General features: G+C 33.4%; 1 protein-coding gene across 2 annotated transcripts in view; it reads left to right on the top strand.

Moving 5' to 3' along the window:
* Nucleotides 1-19,452, top strand: part of LOC129219394 (ankyrin repeat domain-containing protein 50-like) — a 57,409-nt gene extending 37,957 nt beyond the window's left edge. For both annotated transcript variants that reach the window (XM_054853782.1, XM_054853781.1), the window contains exons 3-5: nucleotides 6,818-7,125; nucleotides 7,591-8,025; nucleotides 18,953-19,452. In XM_054853782.1, coding sequence (XP_054709757.1) covers nucleotides 6,818-7,125; nucleotides 7,591-8,025; nucleotides 18,953-19,289 — 1,080 coding nt within the window. In that variant the 3' untranslated portion in view covers nucleotides 19,290-19,452. The remainder of the gene's footprint in view (nucleotides 1-6,817; nucleotides 7,126-7,590; nucleotides 8,026-18,952) is intronic.
* Nucleotides 19,453-21,214: the final 1,762 nt, after the last annotated feature.

Raw genomic sequence — 21,214 nt, 5'->3', positions numbered from 1 at the left:
CTCATGATGCAATCCTGTATTTTCTTACTTAGCTCCGATCATCTGTTATCGGCATAGATGATAACGATAAAAATACTACTGTAGTTGAGGCAAACCTAATGGTAGCATTGTGAAGGCAGATCATAATCACTGCATCACCTCGCTTCCAGGTTAGGTTTACCCCTACTATGAAGCAATAGCAAAGAATTGATGCTTGCTTCAGAGAAGCCTTCATTCAAAATTATCATTACAATTACTATTAATGTTACTGTTGTATGCCACCAAACTTTCATAACAATGGGTTTCATATTTAATCATTTAATAGGGAAATTGCATGAAATTTATTGTTTTTTGCCCATAACTTTTTTTCTAAAGGACAAATATGGTCAAACAAAGTAATGGGACCTAAGTTGAGCCATCCCGTATCCATTAAAAAAAGAATCATCAAAATCGGTTCACTAGGTGAGACGCTGTGAGTGGACAAACAAAAAAAAAAAAAAAAATACATACGGTATGAGCTGATAACCGCCTCCTTTTTGAAGTCGGTTAAAAATAACAAGCATTAAACAGTGCCAACTAATACTTATTTATGCGGACGTTTAATATTAGTAATAAAATGCCATTACCATCCACTGCCTCTAGTCAGAATATTTGTCTTAAATGGTCTAAAAGGAAAAAGAAGGAAAAAGGAAAAAGAAACGAGCTGACGTGCATCACATGAATTCCTTTTACTTCAATTTAATGTAATTTCCCCATTACTGGCAATTTTAATATGATTCAATAGTTTACTCTTTAAATATCACCAACAGCGGCCAAATTAAAATCAGATTTAAAAAAAAAACCGCCAAATTAGTCGTCAAGTTGGCGACAAAACTTGGCGACCAAAAGACTGGCGATATACCGCTAAGTGTCCACCAAATTATAACACCACTTGAGTTTACATCGAAATTAACAATGATTCCCCCCCCCAAAAGGCGCAAAAGCCCCCTTTAAAAACACCCGACTGCAACGAAAAGGGGAGGTGCAGAACTAGACCCCACTAGGAGTCTACGCACTAAATTTCAACTTTCTAGGACATACCGTTCTTGAGTCATGCGACATACATACGCACATACATACACTCCTGTTTGTGAAAATAGTAACACCATGAAGGAAGCATCATAGTTGAATGAAATTTAATACAGAGTTGAGTGGTAACGGTACAAATAAATAATTACATTTTCAAACCAAACAAACAATAAAAAGAGACAAATTAGTATTTTGTGTGGCCACCACGCACCGCAATAAGAGCTGCTACACGACTCGGTATGGAGTGAAACAAAGTTTGAATATCTGCCTGCGGAAGAGTATTCCATATTGTTGTATTTTATGAACGTTTATTAAAAGCATAGCATAAACAGTTACAAGCCTGAGCAAGAGTCTGCAGTTAAACCATAGGAGATACTATTTATAGATTACACACAAGCATCAAGTTGCAGTTAAACCTGATATGCAAATCACATAAAACACCTTCCTTTTTCAGAATTTAAACATTAAAACTATATACGCAAACCAACTCAAGTATTTAAAGTTCAAACTATTTTACCGGTGCAACATACCTATCTGGTGGTCTAACAGTTCTTCTATATCTTGTTACATATATGTTGAGTTCATTCTAGAGCAATTGTTGTTTGAATTTTCAACACCCGAATCGATATTTGAATCACTTGTTACATTTTCAACATTTATAGAACCATCCATATGGCAATCAAATCTAAATTTGGGCTCATTATAGGAAGATCTTACATGGCACCTATTTCGCCTTACTACACGATTATTTTCTTGTTTCACCCAGTAACTACGAGGCTCTTTATTTGTTCTAACTACTTTACCTCTTTCCCATTCATTACCATTACGAATTAACACGTTTTGACTTTTATGAAGATCCTCAAGTTTTTTAGAAGTTTTATCATAATATATAACTTACTTATTTGTTGCTTATTAATAATTTTATCCCGAACGTTACATTGTAATTCAGGTTTTAACAACTCTCTACTTATTGGCAGTTTAGTACGATTTCTTTTACTAGGGCTTGGGATGGGGAAAAATCTAAATCTTCAATAGATGTATTTTTGTATTCCATGAGCGCGATGTATATATCCCGATTAGACTCTTAACATTTTTTAAGTATACTTTTAGTAATCTTAACTCCACTTTCCGCTTGGCCATTAGATTTAGGATACCTTAGACTACTATTTTTTTAAGTATACTTTTAGTAATCTTAACTCCACTTTCCGCTTGGCCATTAGATTTAGGATACCTTGGACTGCTACTGATTATTTTAAAAACCCAATCTAATGCAAATTTTTTAAATTCCCTAGAACCAAAAAGCATATTATCTGCAACAACGAATCTAGGAATGCCATGAATACTAAATATAACTTTCAAGCTTTTAATATTATGTCTTTTAACAAAACCAAATTCCTCACAGACGGACAACCCAAGTATCGTTCCAGAACTTCGTTCACAATTCACAATAACGAACTCTAAACATTTAACGATATTTCCTACTTTATATTCTAAATTAACAATGCCTATTGGTTTAATTTGACTTCTACCAAATGCCTCCAACATTAAATTAGTAGGTCTAACATAATTAGTACAATTCAAGGAATTAAAAACATTATTTTGGATGACGTTTACACTAGAACCTGTATCTAACTTACACATTAAAATTTTATTTCATACCTCTATTTTATGCATCCAACATGAATTACGACCACCATCATTAAAAACAGCATCAACAATGAAATTCTCTTGAATCGAATTCACAGCTTTTGACTTATATTTACAGTATATCGCGAAATGATTTAGTCCCTTACATATATTGCACTGTTTCCCATACGCCAAGCACTGTCCTTTTGAATGTTGCCTGCCACATTTCTTGCACAAATAACTAGAGTCATTCTATTTACGCAACAAGTCAGATTTTGCCGATTCGTTTATTTCGCAAGGCACTGAGGATTGAAATTTCGTATTTCTTCCTTCTTTTTCTGTACAGTCTTTTCTCGTTAGGAAATTAATTTCTTCTTTCCGTTGTATAATATCAGACTGCTGCTTGCTCAGTTGTCAGTTCTGCAGCTCTGCATATCTCTATGGCTTTTTGGAGGGATAAATCAGTTTCTCGTAGCAATTTTTCCTGAATGCCTCAATCAGCTATCCCCAAAACAATACGGTCGCGTAATATACTGTTCGCCAAAGTTCCATATTCACAATGCTTGATTAATTTTCGCAAGGGCAGATTCAGAAAATGTTCAAGGAGGGGGCGATTGTTTTCACTGTTCACTCTTTGGAACTTCAATCTGTGGAAACTTTCAAAGGAGTATACTGACCCCCTCGCTTACCTATCCCTAATATCATCTAAGATCGTCCAAAATTGAGATTTTAGAACTTCAATTTCAAAAAAAAAAATCCTATTGAAAGTTCTAGTCCCTATCCCCAGAGTAATAAGAGATTGGCTACGATTGCATTTTCAAAACTTCAATTCCGGAAGAATTCGGGGAATCGCTCCCTTTTTTCTAACACCATCGAAGATTATGTAAAATTGCGTTTTTGGAACTTTAATATCGAAAATATACTTGAAGAATGTACTAGTGTCTCGGCTCAAGGAGGGGGCGATCGTCCCCATCGCCCCTCCCTTGTATCCGTCCCTGAATTTTTGTAAATCTGTTATAAATTCATCACATTTCTCATCACGTTCTTGTTTACGACAATTGAAAATGTATCTTTCCACTACAATATTCCGTCTGGGGTTTGCATAATTCTCGAAGACAGCTAAAACATCTTCATATTTACTTTGTTGGATGTCAGTAAGCTGAAATGTATTGAACAATTCCACTGCTTCTTCACCAACGCAATTCAGCAATATTGCGACTTTAACATCGTCACTTTTTTTTCTCAGTATATAGCCTACGGCTTTCAGAAAAATTTCAAAGTTCTGATGCAACCTGCGCCATTCGTCGGCAAAATTTCCCCTTGAGTTCAAGCTTCTTAATGGTTTTATGGACGACTTCATTGCTTCAATTTAAACAAATTAATTTGTTCTATGCTCGTAAGTTCGAGTACGACAGCGCCATGCTGTATTTTATGAACGTTTATTAAAAGCATAACATAAACAGTTACAAGCCTGAGCAAGAGTCTGCAGTTAAACCATAGGAGATACTATTTATAGATTACACACAAGCATCAATTTGCAGTTAAACCTGATATGCAAATCACATAAAACACATATTGTTTGTATTCGCAGCCAAAATTCGTCTGTCGAAGCAACAGGACGAGGATCACGCTCGAGACGCCGCCCAACGAAATCCCACACATGTTCAATCGGTGACATATCCGGGGAATATGCAGGCCAAGGAAGAAGCTGTACCTGCTGAGAATCAAGGTAGAATTTGATAGTCCTGACGACATGTGGACGGGCATTATCCTGCTGGAATACAGCCCCTGGCAATCCTTGCAGGAAAGGAATAGCTTGGTGCTGTAAAATTTCGTTTATGTATCGGGTACTGTTGAAATTGCCCACAATTCGTAGCAACTGTGATCGCCCATGATATACTATGGCACCCCTGACCATAACTCCGGGTGTTCGTCCACTGTGGTGTTCGATAATTCACTTCGGAATGTACCGTTCACCGGCATAGCGCCTAACTCGAATTCGGCCATCATGGTGCCACAAATTGAAGCGAGATTCTTCAGAAAAGACGACCTGCTGCCAATCAAAACACCAGCTCCTATGCACATTGGCCCATTGTAGCCGCAGGCGGCGATGGTTTTGCGTGAGAGGAATCCTGTATAAAGGAATCCTTGCGCGCAGCTCACGCTGCAGCAGACGTCTCCGAATTGATGAAGCACACAATGAAACACCTGTAGCTGTTGACAACTGTGCTGCCAATTGTCTAGAAGAAGATGTGCGGTCCGTCAGCGCCATACGCACCAGGTGTCTGTCATCGCGAGCTGACCTTAGAGCAGGAGTATAAATGGAGGGAGCAAGTACAATCATTGGCTTTGGCAAAAGCTGAGGCTACGACCCCAAGTCACGTTACTCAAAACGACGAATGGTTGATACGCTTTGCGCGAAACTAGCAAAAGAAATCTGAATACTTCCAATGCTTTGCTTTGAAATCTATCACGTGACTTGGAATCTTTGGTTCACGTAAGAAATTTTTCACTTCCACTATTTTATCTCTTCTCAATGGAGCTGACGTCACATTTCGAGGTCCACTCCCGGATTTCCGAGCTGTCCGACTCTCGTCCATCCACTGCTTTCAAACACGCATGATTGTGCTGCTGTTACGCTGCACACGAGCGGCTACTGCACGATAAGACAATCCAGCTTCACGAAGACCGACGATTCTGCCCCGTTCAAACTCCGAAATTTGCTCAAATTTCGCTTTCTTTCGTCGAAGAGGCATAGTAAAGATTCAGTTAACGTTCACTCTAGCATATAAGCACCGATAATCATACACGCCTCGCTACAGCCGTCTATTTATATTCGGTTCGATCCGCCGTTCAGAGGGCCTGCTCAGCATACGCATGCGTTACCAGTCTGCAATTCTAATCATTTGCATATCATGCCCTACTTTACATTTCCTGCCATTTTCAGCTCACTCGCATAAGTCCTTCGTGGTGTAGCAATTTTCACAAACAGGAGTGTACATACGTACGTACGGACGTCACGAGAAAATTCGTTGTATTTAATTTGGGATTGTCAAAATGGATAATTCGGGGGTCTATACGTTCTTAGGCACCTATCCACGTGTGGTCGGGTTGAAAAAAAAAGAACTCAAGATTCATTCGGGGTCGAGCAAAATGGAAATTAAGGCCGATTTTTGAGTGAATTTTTTTTCACGAATACAATACTTCCTTTTTTTTAAAAGGAAGTAAAAAAAAAAAAAAAAAAACAAAACAAAATGTATCTTTAAAATAGATTTTTATAATGCTTAAAGTGTCTTTACTTGAAACTACGTTTCTTTTTCGCTTGATTGCATTTATTACTATGGTTTCTGCATAGTTAAAACTTGTCTCCAGCATTTTGCGTAATTACCATTCAATAGTTTTTACAAGCTTTCACGATCAATTTTATGGGGCATTGATTTCATGATTCATGAATCAAAATTAAAGCAACCAAGGAAAAAAATTGCAGAATGACACCTTTTAACACATTTTAAACATCAAAATCTCAGAAATAAATGAATATATTTGACGATGAGTTTGTAAACAGTACCCAATTTGAAATAAAAAGTCACATTTAGTCTTTCCAAAAAATGTCAAACTACGTCCGTTGTGTAAAGTTGAAAAATTGAGAAGTTTGTGATGACAAAAGAACGTTTTCTGTAGAATTGCACATATAAATAGGTGATTCTTTATGTTTCCCAGTTTTTGTTTACGATGCCAGATAATATAATTATCATTAAAAATATTATTTCCACCGACTTCTATTATTGTTTCAATGCTTTGATGTATAGAGGGGGAGCAAATACTTCGTGACTATGTGAAGTGCCAGTGCCTTAGTGTTTTATGTATCTCATTGACTTCGTGAAAAAGTTTTCTTCCGGAATACTTTTGTTAAGTTATTTTTTGAATTGCCAATGGAAAAGGTTTTTTGATGAAACTAAGCAGTATTTCTGCATTTCGTCTTTTTTTTTTTTTTTTTTTTTTTTTTTTTTTATAAACAGTAGGAAATTTTACGATATCGGCAAAATAATGCCCCTGATAGTGAGAAAAATTTTATAAGATCCATTCAATGAGCCTTTGCAATGTAGTCTAATTATAACGCTATATGTGACTCGTTTCTTTTTAGTTGAATCCTAATGACGAAGCTCATGGTGACCCTCCACGGGCTACGATTGCTGACGAACCTCTGCGTTTAGCCATACGGAATGAAGAGCACGAGACAGTCCAACTGTTGCTAGAGCATGGAGCCAACCCAAATGCTCTATACTATCTAGGACACGAAATAAATTTAGTCAACCCTATGGACACTAGATCCATTGAACTGCTGCTGGCTTTTGGAGCTGACCCGAACGCCAGAGATCTTCAGGGACTGACACCACTCATGAAAGCATGCCGTAATTCACAAGCACTAGACACTCTTCATTTGCTCGTTAGGTAGAACACGGCTTTGTTTACTTGCATGGATATTAATAAGAAAAACTTTCTTGTAAAGGACTTGAAGTTCTTATAATAAACAAAAACCAAGGTACGTTACTATAAAGTTCTAACAAATGAAATACAGAAAATGTATATGAGTCAAGTATTTCTTTTTTTCGTTTGTCTTGAACTAACATATTACTCTCAGTCCGGATCACTTTTTTTTTAAACGCTTTTAAAGTTTCATATGCTAATTTTACACCTATCCGGTAACCGACAGTCGTACTTAGCAAGTCATCTGTTTACGAAACCTGTAAGCAACCAAATTTATAGTTCATTGGGCGTCACCGAAATGTGTACAATTTGACTCATTAAGTGTTTCTCATTGGTTGACGCCTTAAGCAATGCAGTTGTCGATTGCCGGATGGATTGGAAAATGGAGATAGTGTAGGAACCAACCAATTAAAGAGTTGTCTTTTTCAGGAATGATGCTGATGTCAATGCCATGTCTACAGAAGATCATCGTACGTCTTTACATTATGCCGTGCTTTTCGAGAATTTACAGGCAGTCGAAATTCTCATCGGACATAACGCACGCGTTTGCTTCCCACTGGAGCAAACGAGACCGCCCCCCTTATACTTTGCTGTTCTCCGAGGTAACTGCCAGATTTTAGAGCTTCTTTTGAGTGCTGGCGCAGATGTCAACGCTGCGTCAACCGTCGTCGGGTCGGCACTCCATCTTGCAATGACTGAAAAAATTCCAAACCAAATCCAAGTCGTGAAGACACTTTTGCGCCACGGAGCAAATCCGAATGCAGTCACAATGTCTGATGACAGATCTGTGTTAAAACCTCCCATTGGAGAATACTTACAGTGCTGCGAGCATCCAGATTCAAAAGTCATTCGAGAACTTCTCAAGTAAGTTAGATTAACCCTTTATTTACTGAATTTTTAAGACTACTCATCCATTTTAGTATTCGATCTTTTTATTTCTTTGCACTCAAAGAGAAACCAGCTTGTGCTGCTTTCCAACAATTCAATGAACTGAATTTGCTGGGTTTAACGTTCAGAATAATAGTTCTACGAGAAAATTGACGAAGCTGGAAAAAAACCGTCAGTAAATAAAAGACTGCCAGGATCTACAGGCTGAGGCTTCCCTGAGCTGTTTTACGCTACTACAGTCAACTCTCAAAAATCCGCACAACTCTTCATGATGTTCAAATGCTATCTAATGACAACTTTTTGCTTTGGTCAATAAAAAGGTTAGTAGCAGGGGAAGGTCGTGTACCTTGGGCACGCATATACCTTGGGCACCCCCTGTTATCTGCGTCATTTGGGAAGGGATATTCGTGTGTTTTCATAGTTTGAAATGTGCGCTTCACGATGTGTTATCAGATTTTCTGTTTTGTTTACAACATTTTGATGTTTTTTCAAAAATATTTTGAAAGTCACTTTCGTGTACCTTAGTCATACATTTTGCTTGTACCTTGGGCACCCAAAACAGGTGGGTAGGTGGATGCCCTAGGTACAATCAAGACACAAGTGGGAAAATAGACGAAGAAGAAATAAAAAATCCTTGCTGATGAACCCGAAAAAATGATTTGATGAAAGCTTCACAAGTCAGAAAATGCATTTTGAAAAAGAAATAAAAAGACCAAGTAGTGAGAAAAAAAGCTTAAATGTGACAAGAGATCAAAGAGAAGGATTAAAGAGGAATGTTCAGAAGAAGAAAATGATAGGTGGAGTTTATCTAGTGAACAAGATGATGGCCAGATTGAAGATTATCTTACGAAATTGATAGCAGAAGGTCAGGTACCACAGACTCAGGAAGAATGGATCGAGGGAGAGTGGGATTTTACTATAATCCAGCAGAAAGTATTGGCAAATGGGTTCTAGTATCTTTCTCGACGGCAAACATACCCAAATTTTACGGGGGCCAGGTGCTTGAAGCTAACCACAACGACCGAACTACTGCGAATTTTTTATGAAAGAAAAAAAATGTTTTTATATGACATTTGATTGAATACGTTTTTAGAGTGAGAGTTGCAGATGTTGTAAAAGCATTACACCAACCTCTGGTTCACAGGCGAGATGAGATCCAATTTAACATTACTTTTGGTGGGATCACTTTTTATTAGCTGCAATATGTGATAAAATCACAAAAAACGATTGACTGGTTTGTTGCCCAAGGTACAATCAAGGGTGCCCAAGGTAAAACCTTTGATTGTACCTTGGACAGAAAATCATTTTTTTGAAAAAAATTAACCAAAAATCACCTAATCAAAAATTTTCAAAATTTCAAAAATAAATACAAAGCAAACAAGCAGGATAACCCGTAGAACCAAAAACCTGTTGTTTCACATTGCGTTAACATGATAAAAATTAGCTACGATAAAAAACTACCAAAGTTACACGACCTTCCCTTACTCCTCCGTCGGAACTCGTTGTGTTTGGATGTTTTGGTGCAACACTTTAAGCCCTGGTTTCCTAGAAGCGAAGTCGCCAATCTTCGGCGTCGCTCCTCGGGGAGGGGAAAACTTGATTCTTCTGCGCATGCGCGCCCGAGCTAAATCGACGTCATGAATGGCCACGCCGGAATCACTTGACTTTGATTTCAGCTTCATGGCGAGGAGCGACGCCGAAGATCGGCGATTTTGCTGCTAGGAAACCAGCTGGAGTTGCGATTTGAAACAGTCAGAAATAAAATTTTAATTTTCTTCAAGAGAAAGAAGCTTTTGATTTAGTCCAAAAACAATGAAAAGCTAGTTGCGTAAATATTCATAATAGGCTATCAACAATTTCTTTTATTTGTAAATGAAATAATTAACATCTTTTCCTTTTTTTTCATTTTCTTTTCTTTGCTTTCTTTTCCTTTCTTTTTTTTGTCGAGATTTTAGAACTTAGCACTGATAAACCGTATTAACTCCACTCACTTTTTCCTTCCATAGAAATGCACCAGAAGGAAAGAGAAACTAAAGTGTAAACTCGAAGAAAAATAAAAGGACGGAGTTAAAACTTTTAAGAATGTTTGAATTAAAGTTATTTTTAAAATCCAAAGCAACCAGAGATGATTTAAACAGGCTCTTTAAATTACTTAAATTGTTAACTACAGCAGACGATATTATGTCAAATAATATATAAAAACAATCACGAAAAAGCTTCGTCCGAGCGTTTTGTTAAATTTAAAAACCTGTTTCTGAGAAATTTCCAAACTAAAAACGTAAAATTTTCTGAAATTTCTAATTTTTTTTCTTCGAAATAAATCGTTTCTCAGCAATGTGTATTTTTCTGATCTGGAAGTGTCAACATCGCCTTAGCGTACGCGGTATCGGGGCACGTTCTACAGTGAGAGAAAAACGCCATTTAAATACTCTTACGATATTGGAGAGCTTATATTTCTGTAATGTAAAATCATGATTTCAAGTAGAAAAGGTATTTTTTCATCATCTTTTTAACATGTTTTTCTCTCGAGTAAATCGCGTTTCGTGTTTCAGGACTAGAAGCAAGTTTCGAGTACCACACTCATTCTTTCTTGGCTTCGTCCCCTATCTTCTTTTACTTGTTTTAAATATTGATAAAACCAATTATTGATAAAACAAAAACCATTTGAGTGCTTTGATTTTCTATTTCCAGCCTTATATTTTTACTTGCATGAAATACAAGCATTTGCTGCTCCAGTAAAAAACTTTTAATATTTTGCACTGATGTAACTTTTCAGTGATGTCTTAAGTCTTTTTCAGTTTATTTTATTTCAAATATCGTATCTCCTGAATCTCTTTATAAAGATTTAGTTTATTTTCGTGTTTTACATTCAAGTAGAGGAGGGCAATGTCGTTCTTTTTAATGATCGGTTCATCAGAGGATGGTTCATTCTTTTGATCCGTTCATTCAACTCATTTAAAAACGTTGCAGGTAATCTCTCTGCACGACATACTCGGGGCATAAATCTGGTCAGTAAAATTCAGTTCAAGTCAGTATTCTTGATCTTAGTCAGTATTTGTCGGTTTTCTCAAAATTTAGTCAGTAGGGGAGACTGTTGTACCTTGGACCACTTCTAAAACGTTTTGGTTTTCAAAAAAAGAATGTGTGATCTTTATGGTTTTTAGCTATTAAAACTTAACTTCAAGCCTTTTTACATAAGTAAAAAAAAAAATTTCTGATTTTAAAAAGTATTTTTCTATTTTTGTATATTTTTCAAATTTTATGTAATTTGGTCCATGGTACATGATGCTCGTGTACCTTGAGACAGACCTCTTGTACTTGCTTAACTGCATAACTTACGTTGTATTCAAGTTTATTGGAACCACTTTCATTCAACTTTCTTAAATGCCTAGTAATTGCTGACCAGCTCACTTTAAACTTTGTTGCCCTCTCTAAAAGTCATTTTTTGTCAAGATCATTACTTCTTACTGGTTCAATAGCATTTTGCACTGCCTCAACATCTACTGGATCCCTCTTGATTCCAGTTTTACTTTGAGGCATAATGAAATAATACCTAAAAAAAAAACTCACTACAACCTATTGTACCTTGAACCAGTAGTTCAAGGTACAAGATGGAGCTTGGTTTCTAGGTACACGAGGGTGCATGTTTATACAAAAGTGGCTACCCTAACCTAACAGCTATGTAAAAAGTAAAGACTAAATGTTGAATACACTTACCAAGAGATAGGAAATAGATATAATGGTCAATCAGTTGGGTAACACTAGTCTTCAAAAGTCCAATTTCATTTAAGTAACACTGGAATTATTTACTTTTGTTTGCACAAATCACAAAACTAGCACTGTCCACATAAAAGCTGGAGTTACAACCTACAACTTACTCTGGCAGGTGAAGAGACTGTCATGGCTGACATAGTACCGTGATTCCTTACTAGGTAAAAGCGCTAGCTGATTAGAGTGCATGGTGCAAGGTACACCATGGTCAAGGTACAACAGTCTCCCCTAAAGTCAGTAATTTTTTGTAAATTTGCCCAAGAATTCATTTTAAGAAAAAGATCGTCAGTGATATTTTTCCTGTTTTTCTTATAAACTTTTTAAAATGGCAAAAAAGTGAGACATTGCCAATACTGCAACCTGGCCTGGCAACCTTTGCCAACCTGGTAAAGTTTGCATTATTTTATAAGAATAATTTCCTGATAGCTTCTTTTTAGTCTACGTTTCACAAATATTTTTAAGAAAGAAAAAATATATGCTTATTCTGTTGTAATAAAACTCTTGAAAAGAAATAATTGTCAAATAAATAGGTTAATGAATACTGTAAAATCAAAATTTCAAAAGTAAGGTATTGAGATGGGGCAATGTGCGTCTAATGGTCTGTCTGATCGCCCTCCCCCCCCCCCCGTTGAAAAAAAACCCTTTCATGTTGAAAAAATGTTGCAGAGGGTGCATCATTCCTTTTTTTCCTAATGGTTCAAAATTAAAACTTAAGTACCTATGCGAAAATGGCACAAAAGATATAAATCTGGCACAAACAGAGATTTATTTTGAACAAACTTATCTAAAGATAGCTGGATACATGAAAAATATTTCTCAAATTTGGCTACTTTAAGGGTATTTCTGAGAAACTTAAAGTGTTTTAACATATTATTAATGCTGATTTAAGTCCTTCATTTGAGAAATTAACCATGCTAAAAGTAATTTTTTGTTGCAAATGCTAAAAGAGTAGGCGTATGTTTAAAGTTTTTTTTTTTAAATTTATTTGTATTATTATTACTATTTTAAAGTTTTGAGAAATAGACAAAAAGCATTTATAACCTTTAATTGAAATGGTTTCTTGTAGATTTAACAGCATTGACAAAAGTTGATGATTGGTTAGTAGAATAAAAATGAAGGGATTTCAATGCATGAGAAAGCTGTAAATGATTTTTTTTCTCCTTGTTTTAACAAATGATGATTGATATGTCTCTTTATTTCCGCATTAAATGTTTAAATTGCTATTAAATTCCCTTTTGTTTTGGCAATGATTAAAAAGGATAATCAAGAATTCTGTTGGAAAAAAAAATTCAGGAAATTTTTTTTATTTTAAATTTATCTGATTAAAATTGCTTCTACTACCAACAAAATAAAACATAAATATCATTGAAACAGAAAAATTGCTTTATTTTATTTATTTATTATTATTATTTTTTGTTAATTTAAAAAAACCTCCCTCTCTCCCACAATACTTTAAAGTTCATAGTAGAATAACTATTATGTTACACATCATGTAGTACTTGCCTCCATTAAAATAATCAATTATCACTACATAAGATCATAGTGTGTATATTTTATTTTTAAATGTGTACAAAACCATTAATCATGCATTACATCGTAAATAAGGGGTGATTTCTCAAAAAATTGATTCATCAAATTGATTTTTTCCCCTCTTTTTGTTCCAAACGTAACAAAGAAAGAACTTTTATGACTCTTCTTTAATATAACTAGTAACTTTCATTGTGTTAAAAAATTTATCATGATACAAGGGAATTCAGTTTCTACCCAATACTTCCTTTTTACAATTAAAAGTCTTATGAACATGAGATGCTCTCCATTTTACTAAAAAGTTGTCAGACTTTCTTTTTAGGCTGTTTAGTTTCTCCATCTCTCTTCATCATCATCTTTTTCAAACATAAATGCTTAAAGCTTTTCTAACCATGTACAAATATTTTCACTCTAACAAATGTATAATGCTTTTTTTTAAATCAAAAAAAAAGACAGTACTGAATGTACAGTTTATAGATACTTTACCTTCTGTGTCTTTTTCCTGATTTTGGACATTTTTAAAGTAATTTTACAGTGGTTTTAAAAGAAAAGTAATGTGATTAAAGAAAAACTCTTCTCAATAATTTAATAAAATTTTAAACTTTTGAACCATCTTTTAAACTAAAGTATTTTCATGGTTGCAGTAAAAAGTCATCATTCTTATGGCCCGGATCTGACAAATTCTGTGTGCCAGGCTTCCCGGGAAACTAAAAAGATACCCAAACAATCAGTTTTTTCCACACAGAAGCCATGTTGCACTTAATATTTCTCTAAAATGAATAATAATTTGTCTGGCATCTAAAAAAATTTCCCAAATCTTAACTTTAAAAATTTTTGTAGGTCTCTACTCATCATTATATAGACATTATTTAAACTAAACTTACAGCTTTAAGTCAAAATTTTATTTTAGGTTTACATTACAAATTAGGTGTTGCCCTACATTACAAATAAAATAGGCATCTATTTTTCAACACATAATATTGCTGATTATCATTCTAAAGTTGGTCAGTCAGTATTTAAAAAAAAAATGTTAGTATTCAATTGGCGTTTAATACATTTTTGTCACTAAAGTAGGTATTTTTGACTTTCCAAACAGTTTTACCGCCTGATACTTTCTCTTTAATTAAATACAAAAAATGCAAGAGTAATCTTTGGAAATAGTAAAATAAATTGCTTCACATACTGAACAAAAGTAAAGCCCACGTATCATAGAAAAATTGCTGTATTTTTATATACTACAGTGCCAATGCTCACATCCACAATATTTTAAAATGTATTGTGTGAATGATAAATACACACAAGAACACATTATATACCAACCTCTGTGTGTATAAACTAGTTAAATTTATTTGTACATTTACAAGACTATATATGATCTGTTTTCACTGCATTAAGAGCATTGTCTGCATGTTTTATCTTTAAATTTATGCAACCATGATACATTATATGCTTTACATTGTTATAATACTCTGCATTTTATCATCATTGAAAAAATCTCTTAGAAAAATTTTCCTATGTCTAAAATGTAAGGTAAGATGAAGATAATATCAGAGCAATAAAGTATACATGGCAACTACATTGTGTAAATTTTGAAAAGAGAAAAAAAATTGTTATGTTTAAAGTGTTATCTTTATTTGCTGTCTTTAACTTTCATCATAAGTTCTTGCAGTATAAGTGAACTTAATTTCTGTACATGCAAAAATATTTGCAGCTTAATAATTAAAACAATCTTCTAAATCTGCTCTGGGTTGGAATAAAATAATTTTTAAACTAAAAATTAACAAGGTTAAGTGTGAAGTTTATAGATTTTTTCCATTTTATATTTCCTGATGTCAGAATTTTTCTTTAAATTGTGTTTTCCAGTGAGTTTTCAAAGAAAAAAATTGGGAATGAAAGACTGCTCTTAATCCTTTAATAATATTTTGACCAGTTGCAAGATATTTTAATTTTCCTAGTTTCAAAAAAGTTTTATTCATTATTCAGTAAATATATAAATAAAACTCACATCTTTCAGTCAAAATAAATAAGCTTTACATTATGTTGCTGCACATTACAAATAAAGCTAGCATCTATTTCACTAAGTATGATACTTTTTTGTTATGCCAAAGTTTGTTGAGTTATAAAATTTTAGTCAGTATTGGTCAGTATTTCATAAATTTGGGTCACTTAAGCCAGTATTTTTGACCTTCCAAACAGTTTTACCCCCTGATTACTCAAGTACACTCAAAATGTGTCATTAGATCAGTAATATTCTTTGAAGGAAAAATAACTAAAATTATCTAAAAGCAAGAATATATGTCTATGAAAAATGAATCAAAAAATATTTTATTTGGAGTCAGATGTAGAATGTTCAGATTATCACAATTAAGCTGCTTCTTGGTCAGTGGGTAGGAACAGCATACCCTAAAAAGAGCCTCACATGTTTCGGAATGCATCACGAGTCAGCAAGTCAACAAGGTGACAGCATTTCTTGATATATTATAAAGCAAATGTTGAAGCAAATACAGAACTAATGTTCTTTAAAACAATTCAGAATACAATTTGAAAAAAGACAAGATGACATTAATTTAAAAAGAATTAATGTAGTTACAGGCAATTTACTGTAAACTGGTTTTGAAACGAAGTTTTTTTAATTTTTAAAGTAAACATTTGCTTTTTAAATAAAAACTGGCGTGAGTAGTCGAAACTGACCTTTTTTGACCCAAAACAAACACATGTCAACCATGACATTTACGCAAAAGAAAAAGGTGCATTCCTTGAAATATTTCTTTTCCAGCTACAGCACTGTACATATACATAGATTATTATCAAAAGACTGTGTATAGCAAAAAAAGTAACAACAAATATATCGGTAGCTCAGCCGGAGTACCGGATAACTTAATTAAAAAAGAAAAAACTCACCCAAAAATAAGACCTTTAAAATTATTCCACAGTACCGATGAGAACAGAATAAATAAATAAATAAAAGCATCACCTTTTTAGATAGGGAAAAAGATTACAGTAATAATTCTTATTAAAAATCTTTGTATATTGAATGTAAAATAAGCGATTTGGAAGTTGCCAACCAAGTTTAAAACAAAGCCAAATCAATATAGATGGTAGTTGATAGGGATGTTATAGAAGACAAAAGGATCGCTAGAAAAATGATAAAAGGTATCTTAAGAAATAATTTTTGCAACAGAAAGCGTGAGAAGGATTTTATCAGGTGCGTGGGACAGCAAGTGGAAAGTCCAAACATTTTGTTAGTAGCTCAAACAAGTTATACAAAACATTACTAATGGATGCATTGGAAAATTGCAAACAAGCTGCAATGGTTAAAGAAAAATGATGAATAAAGCAGAAAGTATAAAGGTTTGAAATAAATGAATATGTTGTATTGCACTGAGAAAAAAGAAATTTGAGGATTGACCGAGAGTTAAGAATTTGAAGATGAATGTAAATAATTTTTTAAAAAATGCCATTTTAGCACAAGTGCATCAATACAACGTTCTAAATTGCTCACTGTTCAAAAGAACGGCATTTCATTTTTTAAGTGAATGAACGGATCGATTCATTTTAAGGATTTGTTCTTTTTGATCCACTTGTTCATGAGCGTTACATCCTACTATCCATTAGGGGAGAGTGTTGTACCTTGGGACACTGCTAATTTCCTAGAATTTATTTTTGAAGCCATGTTTTTTGCAATCTCTAATAGTAACCTTCACCACTAAATGGTGATACCATAGTAACAATCAGCATCAATAGAGTTAAATTGGTGATTTTATGAGAGAAAGAATATTTTATGACTCCAAAGTAAATATTTTCTTCAGTTTTATTTCATTTTCTGTTTTTGTATTTGTAAAAGTAATCAACGGAATTTTATTTTGTTATAAAAGAGAAGTAGGGGAACATGGGGCAAAGTGAAATAGCATTGCAAAGTGAAATGGTGAATGCTTTACTCTGCTTTTAGCTCCATCTATCTGGTATTATTTAAACTATGTAGTACCATATGTAGTCTATTCCAGTCAGGAAAAATATACCACCGATGATTAAAGCATTTGGTAATACAGGCAATTTTTAGAAAATGATACTCATATTGTAATACTTTGTTCTAAATAAAAAACTAATTTTGTTACCATAAAATGATAAAATTCCTGTTATTAATATTTTAAATAACTGAAACCTCCTAATATTCAATGGTGTATTAATTTATTTAATATTAAGCTTATTCCTATTTTAAATGAATTGTACAATCAATCAAGTACATATGGGGCAAAGTGAAATAGTTTGTTTCATTTACTCACTCAACCATTTAATGTAAATCACTTACGTTTTCATTTATTAATTCATTCATTTACATTCTTTCATTCAGTAATTCACTTATTTATTCATTCATTCATTTATTTTTTAGTCATTTATTCTTTTAATTGTTCATTTATTTTTTGTCATATATTAATTGATTTATTCATTTAAGTATTAGTTTGCTTCATTATCTTTTCATTTATTCATTCAACCTCTTATTTACTGATTCTTTTGATCAAAAATATGTTTTATAATCGAATGGAAAATATTTCATTAGAAAAACATTTTATTTTTCACTTTGCTCCATGAAAAAAAAAAAAAATGAAAAATTTCTACTTTTTTGAAGACTCAAATTTACTGCCAAAAATAAAAAATAGTGTTTCAACATAAGTTTTAAAATACAATGTTATTTCTTTACGTGCTGTAATTTCTAAAAAAAATTTCCGATTTGTTCATTTTTAAAAAACTCAGTCATCTTAGCCCATTTCACTTTGCCTTACATTTCCCAACTTTAAATATTTTGCTTATGAGAAAATAATGGTAGTGCATCTAGATCGACAATCATTTTAGTTTTTCTTAAACAATGTGATTGTACCTTGGGACAGCCAAACATATTGCACCTTAGGACATGTTCCAAGTTGCAACATATATATGGTTCTTAATAATTAAGACATGTTTAGGCACATGGAAAAATGTTCTAATCTGATGTAATCTTTTAAACACAGTTAATGTTAGATAATAATTCATTTATTCATTATTTATGATGTTAGAGAATAATTCATTTATTCGTTATTTATAATTCATTATTCATAATGTAATTCATTACCATGATTTTTTTTTTTTTTTGTTTTTTTTTGTTTTTTGGTATATGGCTGTTTCCTGAATTCTGTTGTAGCCCATGGAACAACAGGATGTGTCACAAGGTACAATAGGGTATTGTTCTTTGGGACAGTTTGGAACTCTTACTTTAAATGGCTGGTAATATTTTATTTTTAAACTGTCTGACTGTTAAAAACTATATTGCAGAAAAATATGTTGGGGAATTGAAATGTGACTTCCAGACTTTAAATTTGATTCAAAGAATTGATGTTAAAAACTAAAACATGAAAAGTGTCCCAAGATACAACACTCTCCCCTAAAATATTTTAAATCTTGTTTACAGCCGAATAACGAATATTCGGCCAAATCACTAGGGAACATGCCAATAAAATCATGTCAGGAAGTTTGCATGTAAAGTTTTTGAATGCCAACCAAATGTAAAGATTTTTTCACCGGCACTGTATTTATCAACAATGCCTAAATAACAAAAATCATTTTTATTCAGGTACGGAGCCCGTATCGTCATGCAAGGTCAACGTGATCATCCTTTGGGAATTATTAAAGTCATTCATCGTATCCATCTCGGTTTGAACCCTGAAGTCCTGAATTTGCTGATTGACGCCAGCGAAGCTTTCAGTATACCATTCATTGAACAATCAAGGCAAATGAGTGAAGAGCACAAGACTCTTCTGCTGACTAAGGCTCTGCAACCTTTCACACTTAAAGAAGCTGCTAGAATAGGAATTAGAAAAAAACTGGGATGGGGTCCCAAATTTGTTGACGCCATTGAACAGTGGGGTTTACCTTTGTGTTTAAAAAAGTATCTATTATTTCAAGAGTAGAGAACACTGATAAATTGAATGATGACAGTAATTTATGAAAAGTTAAAACAAAATTGTAAAATGGAAAGGCCGACAAATAGATGTATTATGTTGTTATCATTTGTATTGAATCACTTTTAAGTGGCATTGCTCAAGGTGGATATCTTGAAAATTACTGTGAACTAATAAAATATAAATATTTTAATTTTCTGTTTCAGTCATTTTATCATTTATAACTGCATCACATTCAATGTGATGTATAACAAGACTTATACCGCAGTCATCTTAACACAAGGTCTGAGCCTGGCCGCCTACCAAAGTGGTATGTTTACCTTTTATAACACTCCTAAATGCAAATAAAATACCAACTTTCACTACATTTCTTCAGAGTTAAAAAAAAGTCCTTTTTAGTCTGAAATACTCTAATTCTTAATTACAATTTATGGCAATGATAAACAGATTAAATACACACATTATGTTACGTTAAATAATCGTTGAAAAAAAAAAAAAACTCTAAAAAGGGGAAAAACAGTGCAAATAAGAAAGCAAAAAGAACTTTTATACGACATAAAATAGATATTCTTGAAGTCAAAAATTAGAAACAGAAACAAAGTAAATTTTGCCTATTAAGCAAATTGGTGGCAAAGTGTAACATTAATAAAATGTTTCATCAGCAATAATACTTTTCATGTAAATAACTTAATAAAAAAATTCACTAAAATACCCATTCCAAAACCATAGAAGAACAATGTTTATGAAATCACAATTGAAACAAATAAAGTTTTTGATACACTAAGGCATATGTTTTAATTTAAAAAGTATTCTTTATGAAGAGTTATTTTTAATTTTTTTCTTTTATAAGCTTACTAGTTGTACCCCCACAGCTAAAAAATTCTGCAGCCAGCTTGAAGAAGGGCAAGGAAGTTGTTTGGATGTTAAATACATATAGTTTTTGAGTTAAAAGATTTTAGTTTCTAAACATCGATGAAAACTGAATCTGGGACTCAAATTGGAGAAAACACTTTATTCTTTTTAGTATTTCATGGTTTGCATAATTATTTTGGAGATTTTACCAAAAACAATGTGGAGACTCGCTTTTCATAGCAGACGAAAGCTTTAACACATAGCGTTGAATTTCACCACAGGCCCTTTTTCCAAAATTTCTAAGAATTGATTAAAACTCAATCTCCGCTTAAATTTGACGGAAACACTTTATCTTTCCGTCTATCTCAGTTTGAGTAGTTGGTTTTTACCAAAAACGGTTAGGAGAACTGCATTTTATTGCTTTCGAATGTTTTAAATGCTTAGGATTAAATTACGCTGCAGTCTACTTTTTTTGGAACGTTTCTAAGCGTAATAATTCATTGCTTGAATTGAAGATTGGATTTTCTTTTTTTAATCTCCGTAAGAATTATCTGCGGTTTGAGAGTCTTTTTGACTTTTTAAGCCGTTCAAGTAGTATTCTAAATGAAAGCTAGAATTCATTTCTCAGGTCTTCTGCACATGTGTACTGTGAAAGATAGCAGACACCAGAATTGATGGAAATTTTCAACAATGTGTTTAAAAATTCATTTAAAATTTTCGAGTCGGAAATTTAGAATTTGGGCTTTGATGTGCTGACCTCCAGGGTAGGTTTGTTTTTTGTACTTCACTACAGAAACACATTTAATCCGTATGCCAAAGATGACGTCACTGCAGAAACACAAATCAAGTTTAGCCTTGAAAATTGGCTCAATTAGAATCTCTTACTTCTCCTGTTATAATTAACTGAAAGAAATGGAACAAACATCTTGTTTGGAAAGGGAAACCCTTGCTAACAATATATAATGTTAGATGGTGAGGTGATTTTTTACTCCTCTAATTAGAGGGAAAATGTGAAGTTTTAGCTTAATTAGTTAATTATCAAAAAACTAATTCGAAATTTAGAATTTGGGCTTTAAGGTGCA

This window comes from Uloborus diversus, chromosome 3, assembly GCF_026930045.1.
Source record: "Uloborus diversus isolate 005 chromosome 3, Udiv.v.3.1, whole genome shotgun sequence".
Lineage (NCBI taxonomy): Eukaryota > Metazoa > Arthropoda > Arachnida > Araneae > Uloboridae > Uloborus > Uloborus diversus.
Note: the sequence above shows the minus strand (reverse complement) of the source record. Positions and strands in the feature narration are given on the sequence as shown.